This window comes from Anabrus simplex, chromosome 4 (assembly GCF_040414725.1).
Source record: "Anabrus simplex isolate iqAnaSimp1 chromosome 4, ASM4041472v1, whole genome shotgun sequence".
Taxonomy (NCBI): Eukaryota; Metazoa; Arthropoda; class Insecta; order Orthoptera; family Tettigoniidae; genus Anabrus; species Anabrus simplex.
Window position 1 is genome coordinate 280,166,724 of NC_090268.1, and position 12,809 is coordinate 280,179,532.

Consider the following 12,809-nt stretch of genomic DNA (forward strand, 5'->3'; position numbering starts at 1 on the left):
CACAGCCGCTTCCTCCCCTGTCCTAGCCCTTTCCTGTCTCATCGTCGCCATAAGACCTATCGGTGTTGGTGCGACGTGAAGCAAAAAAGAAAGTATTTACACCTCTGAAGACTTAGGGGGAAAAATGAGATTTTCAGCTCTGCCACTAATATATGGTTGGTCTGAGCTACTAGAATGGGATATCATTGGTGCCCTAATGTTTTTACAGTAATAAGTGGGTCTATAGATTCGTCTAGAAGGTAAAGGAGGCGAAGAGATGGGAGGGTGTGATGGCTGGTAAAACTGTTCAAATTGCTTCGATTGTTTGACTTGGGAATCATCGGCAAGGATCTTCCGATTCGTTGGCTGAATGGTCAGCGTACTGGCCTTCTGTTCAGAGGGTCCGGGTTCGATTCCAGGCAGAGTTGGGGATTTTAACCTTAATTGGTTAGTTCCAATCGCTCGGGGCTAGACGTATGTGGCGTATTCAGCATTAGAAATCATCCTAGGTTGGGCCCTCATCTTCACAGACATGCAGGTCGCCTAATAGGCCGTCTACGAGAAAAAGACCCGCACCAGGTCTCTCCGGAGGCCATACGCCATTATCATTATTATCGGCAAGGATCATTCTAAAAACATTGCGGGGGAGTGTAAGCCTGAACGGGTCAGTAATTGACAGTAAATTGCAACTTGTACTGTATATACTACCTAAACTGAACTCTCTCCAGAATAAGGTAGGTTGGTCCAGCACGCAAAGTGTCCAACTCTGATGTTGCCGATATGGGTTCACGACTGGTTCCCCACAATTCTTGTTTTAAAATTGATGAATAAAAGGCAAGCGTATAGATTTAAGAGACTGTTTGTATCAGGATAATAGTCGTGAGATCCGAAGTATTATGCGGAATCCAAACCACCGGGACATGAGTTTTCATTTCAAAATCCTGCATGATTCGAACCGTGGCCACCATTGTGAGAGTTCTTACGTCTCGCAAATAGTACCATCAGAGTCCAACGATAGAAGAAGTCCACAAACCGAATTTGAACAGCAGTCACCTTCACTTTGGTTTTCTGATACCTTCATGGTGTCTTTGAGCGCACGACTACGGCTTTCGACTTTCTTTGTAGTTAGCTCTCCCTGATGGCTGTTAAATACTTACCACGAAGATTCTTTGAAAGTGCGAGGGCTGAAAAAATGTAGTGGCAGCATATACAAAAATACGAATCCATTTATTGTAGAACCACCATACCTCTACAGGTATTTGATGTAATCTCCTGAAACATGATGCTCTTGTTGTCAGATGTGTGGAAGGTGCAGGATACAAGTAGCAGTACCACCTTTATTGATGCCGTCGACGGGGCGTCCTACTGCTTTAAATATGGCATCTCGTGTATGGAAACGCTTCCCACTGAGTGGTTCCTTTAGTTTGGGGAACAGGTTGAATTCATCGAGCCGGTGAATGGTGTGGATGTTCCAGGACCTCCCACTTCCACCGTGCCAACGATTTCCTCACAGGAGCAGCATTATGAGGGAGGGCGGGTGCGTTTGGAAATGCAGCCGTGGCCATCTAACATCACCCAGGACCAGAAAACTGCGCCAGGAATGAGCGAAAGTGATGCTGATAGTGGCGTACGATGTGTAGGGCGACCTAATCAAACATTGCATGTCACATACCATCGCAGGTTTCTGTTCCAAGAGACAAGATGCCACTTACTGCCTTGTTTCTTCAAGCATATTGTACTAATTACTCTGTTAGTAAGACTCTGAGGTTGGGAAGTAAATACATCAAATTTGTTATTCCAAAGTCAATCTCGCATAGTAATTTTTAATACTAACTAATTGTGCCAGGACTCAGAGTCAATAGCCTCTTGTTCGTTTTGACTGTTACGTCTCTTTGACGAGGACTCTGTTTTTAATGTATATATTTGTAATAAAATGGGACTTAGATTGGGTACCTCTGAACTGAAGGTAGTGATGTACGATAAACCCTTCCAGGTTGGCCTAGACTGTGGTTCTAACTCTTGTCTTCCTAAAGTGTCTCACGAAGTTGAATTTACCCTTTTCTAACCCCCTTACAAGGATTTAAATTATTTGGCAGAGCCAGATGAGAAACTCAGGTCAACTGGAGGGTAACCTAATAAGTCATCACTTTTACCGAGGCAGAAGCTTGGATGTAAGTATATGACCAGCTATGCCATACCAATGTTTTCTTATTTCCTTAAATCTCGGAAAAGGGGCGTAGGGGCGAAGTTAGATCTCTCCATGTAGTTATACACTGAAATATGAAATTCAACTCTCCCCAACCATAACCAAGATACCGACCGTCATCTTCCACTGCTTTTCTCCACGCCTACTTCTTTTCTTCTGTCTCTGCGGATTCCACTGAAGCGCTTATTTGTCATCGGATCCTTGCATTATGAAATCTACTGCTATTTCCTTCTCTAGATCTTTTAGCCGATCGGTAAATGATGCGTGTTGTTTAAAGGGGCCTAATACCTAGGTCATCGGCCCGATCACTAATGATGTGGCTTTTCCCAAAGTTTCTCATTAGATACTATGTCTCACTAGTGTATACCGAATATACTTTTAGGACATATTTCGACGAATGTTTGGATTTTTCTTGTCATTTGTTTTCTGAGCTTCCACGTTTCACAGACATACAGTAAAATAGATTTTACATTACTATCACTTGCGAGCGACTGACTGTCAGCCAACTGACGGCGCACGCGCCAGCCCGTTGTTGTTCCATGTAACTTTTTGCCGTCAATGGTGAGTATCGTCTTAACTCAGTCCAGAAAATGGAGTCAACAAATCAGGAACTATTTCTTCTTGCCTTTAATATCAAAAAGAGAAGACATAGGGCAAGAAGAATGCACGTATTATCGTTCAAAATCTACTGAGCGAATGGTATCGTGTAACTTCCTCGCAGGCACAATTGAACTTTAAAATATAACATTTGTTGAGGGTATGTACAGAGTTTGTATCTACATGTGAGGTGAATTATATTTTGATAATAATTAAAATTAAGTCTGATAAAATATTAAATGCGAGGAACATACAATACCATGCGCTCATTCCTTTTTGGAACGAATGTACACCCCATGTTATCTTCAAGAATGGATAAGCATCTGTATAATCTGTGTACGGACGAGAAGATTTAAACACATATTGTTGTACGTATACTATTACAGTTTTGTTTGAATATTTCACCGTTCTGCTGTTCCACAATACTGGATATTTCCCTAGCTCACACGCCAAGTTTTCATTCTTATTTTTAATCGTCTCGTCCTTATTGTTACTTTTCTCCTCGTTTTACTCCTTCTTATGCTTATTCTCATCCCTTTCATTGGCCTCCTGCATCTCACTCTCACACATACGCATGACGGCACACAAAGCACACAGTTCGTCTTCACAACTGATAGAGGTTTCATTTTGATGAGACGAGCTGTCGGGATTGTGCGCGCATTGCAACTGGCTGCTTAGTGTAATAAGTTACATTTAAAACAATATTTGGGCAACAAAAACTTGGACTCCAAACTGTCCGCAATTCCGACCTTGCAACTACCTGGGTACAGTGGTTCGTATAACAGCTTTCATTTAAGCTGATTCTTATCAACATTTTCTTGCATGCATAAAGTTTGTCTGTGTAATGGGGTATTAAGAATCCGAAGTTTAGTTGTAATATAGAGTTGTTTTGACCTCCATATTATACATAGCATCATTAAGCGGCTGGCAATATCCTCATCTGCACCTACATTAGTTGCCATGATGTCTTTGTGATAGCAGAAACTCTTCATAATATCTACGAGGATGCTTACACGAAGCAGATTATTTTGTCACAAGGTAAAGGACATGGGATAAATAACAACAATAATTCAACACTTATACACGAGATTTATGAACTATTTAATGTACAATCAACGATGTAGTCACATACAATAAAGTAAGAGACGCTCACATACATTATAACTTAAAAAGGAAAATAATTGTGACTAGGGTTGATACAATGGCTTGGGATTAAGTACCACTATTACAAGTCAGATGCTGAGAATTGGTAGGGAATACTAATTTTATTAAGAAAAATCTCGTCATATCAATTAAGCTACTGAAAATACAGCCTTCAAGATTTGTCTGTGTTGGTGCGACGTAAAGCAACTTCTAAAACAATAATTTACATTATTTCATTACTATTATTCCCTCATAAAATTTTCACTTCTCTACCATTATTCCTTCTGCTTGTTACTTATTTCCATTTCCAACAGTCATATTGGGTCAGATCTGGTATCATTCATTATCGCCCAACAAGTATGTCCGTTTGCACAACAATGGTAAAATTTCAAATTTCTTCGCACGAATGCGAAATGGGTTATTGGCTCCATTATGACTTTTCATTGTACAATAGTTTGACTAACAATAGACATTTTTATAAGAATGAAGTTATAGACGATATTTACAGCGTTTTGATATTAGATTCATGGTAAAATGGATTCATTTTGAAGGATAAATAATCACCGTAGTCACATAAGAAAGAAACGCTTTACACAAATATAAATTAATAATCAGAAGATATTCAACAGTTTAAAGCGCTATTAATAACTATTTATGGGCTTTCTAGAACAAGTCGTGTCCAGCACAATTTTTGGGTGCTTTTCTTACGTACAATAACAGAATAAATAACTCTACCGAAGGCTGAAATGTAGGCAAGAAGATGTGAAATTATTCACTTGTCATTACCAGAGTATTGCACTTAAAGTGATGTGAGCGAAATTTAATTTTTTTTTTTTGTGAAGATCAAACATCAACCAATTATAGAGAAATAACATTTTGTAACTCTGTTTATATTAGGGCTTTCTCTATCCTGTAACATGCCTATTTTGCAACGTATCATCTCATATTGGAAGTTATTTCTTTGTAGTTTCCGGGGAAGTTGTGTTCAACCACTGAAGATTAAATTGTTCTTTGTTTCATGGCCGAGTAAATAAGATAATGTTTTTAATTTTATTTACCGGCACATTCTGCTGTTCTGAAATATTTGAAACTTATGCTGTGTTTCGTGAACAGCGATTCAGAATTATTTGGAATTCCGTACAGTGCTCACTATATTCAGAAACACCTACTCACTGATATGCTGTATATTAAAGAAAAATAACAAGAAGAAATATGGTTTCGATTACGCAAAACGTGACATTTCTGAATAGGGTATATTTACAGATATACAGAGGAATGCAGATTTTCACCTACACAATATCCGTGTGATTTTCAAAATCTTAAATTTCAAGGAATTCTTGGGCTAAAAATAACCACAGACGCGGTGTACTTGATTTTGAACATTTCATTAACGTATAAAGTAATATCAAGTACAGTAATTTATTTGAACTTATTATAATGACTTAACCCCCTTTTTCACGGGCAAAGTTTTAGACAAATAACTTTATAAAACCTTTGACAAAATTTTATTTGAAAAGAGTGGAAAACTTCAGTGAAACCTTTACTGATAACTATACCTCGGATTTTTAGGTGGTAATAGGTTAGAATGCAAAGTAATTTGCTTTGTAGGAAGTGTGATGCAACCCGTTGTACCATAATGTAGGAAGAGTAGCATAAATTCAAGGAGTTCTATGGGCTGTACCCCTAATATCTATGCAAATCTCATAGCATAACCGTTGTACAGTGTAGGGTATACTTGTTACTGGCTTAAGTAAGTTTGCATTCTAACCTATCAGTACCTAATAATCCGGACTCTACTGATAACTGATGTCAAATTTAAGCTGCTATCTGTTGGCTAATTTTACTACAAATACTTTTACCATACCATTTATTCGGCTGGCACTGGGACTCAACTTACACAGCACTCACACTACCTCTATTTTATAGCATTTATATTATTATAAATCAGAAGCTCAACAGAATAATTAAGTATGCATAGATTTGGTATTTTGATATTCCTTGTTTAATAAGTCATTTTCCGAGATCGCACTAGCCACGATTGTTTATAGGTAAGTTCCACTCTCTTCCCGTGCCCTGTTTGACGCAAGTGGTTTTGGCAAATAGAAGGACATTTAATTGGTGGAATCTTTGACAGTACATCGAGATTTGGTCAGTTTGAACGTGCGTAGGAGACAAGAATTTTGTCAATGGCTTTTATAGAACTATTTGTCCAAAGATTTGACTGTATGCAGCACATTTTATGCTTCAAAAATTACTCTTTCAAAGACACCTTCGAGGAAGGGTCTTGAGTGCACCACAATTAAGGAACAGGTGGTGAAGAATTTCGACACGTTTTACATTGCAGTTTATTTCTATCGGACAGACTAATCCTTGAGACTAAAGAGGGTGATATTGTGAGATCATCAATGTTTGTCCGGTACTAGGTTACGTACTGCAAGTTGCAGTCGCTTTGGTGTGATTCTCGGGTACAGGAGAAGGTGTGGTGGAAATACAATGAATTGGAGAAGTTGACGAAGACGTGGGAGAAGCACTGCTACTTTCTGCTTCTCTCGGTGCTCCCGTGGGATCTATCAAACTGCAGCTGCATGGTTTATCAAGCAATAAACCACATGGCGGCTGCAATAACATTGTCTGGAGTGCTACAGTCGGTGGTGACGTCTTCTTCGGGTCAGGCTTTTTCAACAACTCTTCTATCGAATAAGGATTCCGCTTCTTCTGTTGTGGCTGTTCGGTTGGTTCCTGTGAATGCGGATTTCTTCTCGCTGAGCGCACCTCATCCTCCTCATCTTCCTCACTTTTATCCAACGAGTCCTCTTCACTGCTATGATGGACCTGTGAACTTATCGAGCTGTTGTCGGAGACCACCAGCGAGCCATATCGAGGGCTATACGGAGGTCTACAGGAGATAACGAGTCCCGGCAATGAGGCGGCGCTTGTTGGGGCTGAGGCAACAGTGGAGGCGGCCACATTAGCAGCGGCAGCCGTGGCAGCGGCGTGGAGTTGATGCAGCGCCGCCAGACGACTGGAGGTGGATGTTGGACCACTGCTGTACGCGTGCGGACTAAACCCAGGAGACAGAGGGTGTGAAGGAAAGAAGCCCATTCTGCTGCCGTTAGCCATGGCTACCAAAGTCGCCGCCTTGTGTGGGTACGGGGTAGGCGCTGACGTTGATCTCAGCACGGAATCTGCAACCAGAAAAAAATCTTATACATTCTTGTCCTTGTTGGATACCACAGTATTATAAGTAAGACACGGAAATCTACCACATGTCATAGCTTTATCCTGGCTTCTTTTTCTTACGACCTTAAGTCAAGCTAGTGTGAAAAACGTAACACGGTTTTATTTGTCATATAAATGCACAATTTCCTTATTGTACTACCATTGTCTTATTTGACCAAAAATGGTGTAAGAGCACACACTTTTTGTCAAAGAACGTAGAATGCAATTTCTCTAAGTACATCACACTGGTTTCTGCCAATCGAATATCCTTCGAGCTCGAGAAAAAATGCATGCCTATGTTTTCATGTAGTTCTATTCAAATATATTTCTTGTTTGTGGCGGAAAAATTAATTCAGTTTATGCTATTTTTATGGGGAAGAAATCAGGTGTGGCCAAGAACAAGCAATTGACATTGACTAAATTAAAAATTTGTTGAGTGGTGAACAAAAAGTCTTGCAAGGAATGTGTGTACACTATTAAATTATTTGCATCATATTTCCAAGATTTTATGCCTGAGTTTGGTACTTTTAGGGCACAAGTGCAGACATAGTTCCATAGTTTTAGGTCGTAGAAGTTCGACCCCTAGTGATAAGCAAGATCATCTTAAACTTAGAAACTACCGAGCTCGATAGCTGCAGTCGCTTAAGTGCGGCCAGTATCCAGTAATCGGGAGATAATGGGTTCGAGCCCCACTGTCGGCAGCCCTGAAGATGGTTTTCCGTGGTTTCCCATTTTCACACCAGGCAAATGCTGGGGCTGTACCTTAATTAAGGCCACGGCCACTTCCTTCCACTTCCTAGGCCTTTCCTATCCCATCGTCGCCATAAGACATGTCTGTGTCGGTGCGACGTAAAACAAATAGCAAAAAAAAAAACCTTAGAAACCAGTTTTGCAGATTTTAGTGTTCATTTCCCATTAATGCCAAGAAGGCGGTGATAAAGAGAGTTGTACTACGTGTTGAATAGCCAGATACCAATATAAAGTAAAAGATAATCCTGAAAATCTTTTGACAGGGTACCATTTACTATGGCGATGTTGTGGTGGCAAGTTTGTAGGATTTTTTAAGAATTTGTTTTTTACATCTCACCGACAAAGACAGGTCATATGGCCATGATGGGGTAGGAGTGGGAGGGAATCGGCCTTGGCATTAATTAAGCACAGTCCTCGCATTTGCCTGGTGTAGAAATGGAAAACCACAGAAGACCATCTTAGAACTGCCGACAGTGGGGTTCGAATCCACTGTCTCCAGAATGTAAGTTCACTGTAGTTTTACACGACTGCTGATATCGTGATCGCAACCACGGATCACCAACTTTACGTTTAATCCGAACCACAGGGATATCTTTTCATTCCAAAAATATCACGTGTTTTGGCGGGGATTCGAACCGTGACCAGTTTTGTGAGAATCACGTTCCACTAATCCTTACAAGAATATCAAGACACATAAACGTGTGTAATCTCCCTGTGGATGGAACGGTAGAATACATCCACGATATCCCCCGCCTGCTGTATGAGGCGACTGAAAGAGGCAACCTCAGCGGCTCTCAAATAAGTAGTGTAAGTTGGCGACCACGGTGCCTATAGCTGAAGCTGGCATTGCTTCCAGTCACTTGTGACAGTCTCCTCGCCATCATCTTTCCTATCCAACCTCCTTTGTACAACTCTGGTCCTCTTACGACCCCAATGGCAAGAGGTTTTAGGAGATCTATCGAGTTTCTATTTCATGTCCCTATATTTTGTTGATACCTTCATTCTTCGAAAGACTGAACCTCTTCCTTTTTCCTTCCCGATTAGTGTTAAGAGAGATTGGTTGTCCACGTGAACTTCCTCTTAAGACAGTAATCACAATTACAACCACTAAAATATTAGACTACCGCTATGGGTAGATGAAGTGAGTGCAAAAATCACTTTTCACATATAAACTTTCCATTTGATTCAATGATAAAGAGTTAGTGGACGTTCGTTGTTGTAAGTGAGACGGCGCTTTTGGGGGCTGAAGTGGCAGTGGAGGCGGCCACATTAACAGAGTGTAGTTGAGCTCCATTCCACTTTATTGGATACGGAGCAACCTCTCTCGCCAATGTTAAATTTAAATTATTCATGTTCGTTTTACTCAGAGAATATGCCTAAGTTATGATAATCAAACTTTATCATGTGTTAATAATATTGAAGATTATTGAGATTTAAAAGAAATTACTTGAATTTTTTCAATATTTAAAGATGAAATCTCAGCCAATATTTTACGTATAAAAAATCATGATTGTAAAAGTTTCAAGGCTACGTGAATAATGTCCAAGAAAACGGAACACGAGTTGTAAAAAAGCTAGAATCAGACAAAAATGGAATTGAAGTATAACTTGGTCCGCCTCTGTAGTGTAGTGGTTAGCGTGATTAGCTGCCACCCCCGGAGGCCCGGTTCGATTCCCGGCTCTGCCACGAAATCAAAAAAGTGGTACGAGGGTTGGGACGTGGTCCACTCAGCCTCGGGAGGTGAACTGAGTAGAGGTGGGTTCGATTCCCACCTCAGCCATCCTAGAAGTGGTTTTCCGTGATTTCCCACTTCTCCTCCAGTCAAATGCCGGGATGGTACCTAACGTAAGGCCAAGGCCGCTTCCTTCCCTCTTCCTTGCCTGTCCTTTCCAATCTTCCGATCCCTACACAAGGCCCCTGTTCAGCATAGCAGGTGAGGCCACCTGGACGAGGAACTGGTCATTCTCCCCAGTTGTATCCACCGACCCAGAGTCTGAAGCTCCAGGACACTGCCCTTGAGGCGGTAGAGGTGAGATCCCTCGCTGAGTCCGAGGGAACAGCCGACCCTGGAGGGTAACCAGATGATGAAGAAGATGAAGTATAAATTGTCAACTTTCATACCATTGTGGATGCTGATAAGGATGAAGGAATGCTTCTTATATGCAATCACATAGTAACGAGAGCCTTTTCTGCTTAATATAAGTTACCCACAACGTAAGTTATATCCTCAGGCTCCTCAGGTTTGTCTTCCTATGATGACAACTTTATATTTGATTATTTACGGCTCCATTAGAACAGATTGACAGGCGGGCTTTTGCGGTCTGTCATTGTGGAATGTGTCCTGCCGGCATATTGTGCCTAACGACCAGTCCTGATGGGTCAATCGGGCTTGTTCAACAGTCAAAGTGCTGCTACCTCTAGCCCTTCTCCTGCATTATGCATGAAGCAGCCTCTCTCTCACCTGCTCGCAGGAATTGCTATCTGATTTTATTTATAGTCTCATCTTATTGACTTTACAGGCTATAAACTTGTGCTAGTTATGACTGAGATTTTGATGGCCAAATTAGAAGAAGTCGAGTTCAACATTTCAAATGGAGAGAAGTTTCTTCTTAGAACAGTCAGTTGCATCCTTGCTGCGATTTAAACTGCCATGGGAATTCTGTATCATTCTATCGATAATAATAATAATAATAATAATAATAATAATAATAATAATAATAATAATAATAATAATAATAATAATAATAATAATAATAATAATAATAATAATAGACCTAAAAGTTTCCGACAAATGGTTCAGGGAGGTAAGAAAGGATCTTGAGCAGTCTGGATTAAATTGGCAACAAGACATCCTAAAACCGAACAGAGTATAGATCAGTGATCGACAACTTCAGAGGCTTCCATGACGAACAGAAAATGAATACTGTAGGGGATGAGCAGAGGAAAGAAGACAGTTTGCCAGAGAAGTAATGCAAAGATTTTGGGCTGCGAAGAAGGCTTCCTGTAATGTGTGATTGTTGCTTAACGTGGTCTCCACTGGCCGTAAACGAATATAATAATAATAATAATAATAATAATAATAATAATAATAATAATAATGGACCCCTGCCACAAACTATTACAGAAAATCAAAGTAATAAAATAATTTTGAATTCCTCTGTTACCATTAGCTTTACAACTGCTAATAAAACCTGACTTCACTGTCACAGATAAACTGCATAAGAACACATAGATCATAGATTTTGCTGTAAAAAATTTCAGTAACATGAAGACTATGGTTCAAGATAAATCCAGCAAATATATTGATCTGGCAGCAGAAATTGAGCACCTCGGGAAAGAGCAAACAGTTCTTTTTGTTGTAGATAGATTGAAATCTTAGAATTACACACAGTTCTATACCAAATGGATCTACCATGTATCATTTATGAGCAACTATAACAGGGAAATAGGGAGACCGAGTGGGTTGGCCGTGCGGTTAGTGTCACGTAAATGTGAGCCTGTATTCGGGAGGTTGTGGGTTCGAGCCCCACTGTCGGCAGCCTTGAGGATGGTTTTCCAAGGTTTTCCATTTTCACAGCAGGCAGATGCTGGGGCTGTACCGTAATTAAGGCCACGGCCGATTCTTTCCCACTCCTAGGCCTTTCCTATCCCATCGTCGGTGCGACGTAAAGCAGGTTGAAAAAAAAGACAGAAAAATTGGATTTACGTTTAATTTATGTGGTTCTTCTTCAGGATATTCCTATGCTGGTAGTAAAGACACCTGCTTTAGAGGGTGTATTCATGAGAAATAGTTCGCATATACAGGTGGTGTAAATGCAACGAGATGATCATACCCAAACCAAACCAAACCAAACCAAACCAAACCAAACCAAACCAAATCAAACCAAACCCCATGGTCCAACAGCCCCGAAAGGCCTTGGCCTACCAAGCGACCGCTGCTCAGCCCGAAGGATAACAGAGTACGAGGAATCATGTGGTCAGGACGACGAATCCTCTCGGCCGTTATTGTTGGCTTTCTAGACCGGGGTCGCTATCTCACCCGCAGATAGCTCCTCAATTGTAATCACGTAGGCTGAGTGAACCTCGAACCAACCCTCACATCCAGGTAAAAGTCCCCGACCTGGCCGGGAATCGACCCCAAGGCCTCCGGGTAAGAGGCAGGCACTCTACCCCTACACTGCGGGGTCGGCTATAAGCATATGCACTTAACTGTAATCATAAAAAAAAGGAGGTCACCTTTGGAACAGCGAAGGTGTTGGAAAAAGAAAGGGAAATATCATGAATGGCGTGAAAGTTTACAAATGTTTTGACCCCGCAAGTCTAATACATTGGGGTTTAAAAGAGAAAACAGGTTGAGGTCAGAAAGGAAAGATGAAAGAGAGGAGTCTGGAAAAAGTAATTGGAAGCTATACGAGGCTCAGCTTGGAGTTCCGTGGTTAGCACTCCATGCTTTCAAGACCAGACTATCCCGGAAGAGAGAATCCTATAAAGAAATTAGGTTAGGCTAGCCTACGTTAGAATTCTCTTCTGCTAGAGCTATAGATGAACCAATACGCAGAGACGTTGTTGTAGTTCCTATTCATTCTAGAGAATACAGGTCAGAATACAGGTGTCTATAACTTGCGATGGACTGATCTGACAGATTTATACTAGGGATTAGAATGTGTCCGTTTAGAAAACTATTTTCAAGACTGCAGTCGATATTTGTCGTAACCCTGATTTAAACTACGGAACGATTTCATCTACAGATAGGGCGTAACAATAACGTAGGCCGAACTTTGGGTCCGGAATCGCTTTATTTCCATGTTACCGAGATCGATAGCTGCAGTTGTTTAAGTGCGGCCAGTATTCGGGAGATAGTGCGTTCGAACCCCACTGTCGGCAGCCTGAAGATGGTTTACCGTGGTTTCCCATT

At 40.9% G+C, this 12,809-nt stretch overlaps 1 protein-coding gene across 1 annotated transcript in view; it reads right to left on the reverse strand.

Moving 5' to 3' along the window:
- Positions 1–6,349: 6,349 nt before the first annotated feature.
- Poxn (Pox neuro) overlaps positions 6,350–12,809 on the reverse strand; it is a 182,709-nt gene continuing 176,249 nt past the window's right edge. Inside the window, exon 4 of the mRNA XM_068227391.1 lies at positions 6,350–7,110. Coding sequence (XP_068083492.1) covers positions 6,350–7,110 — 761 coding nt within the window. The remainder of the gene's footprint in view (positions 7,111–12,809) is intronic.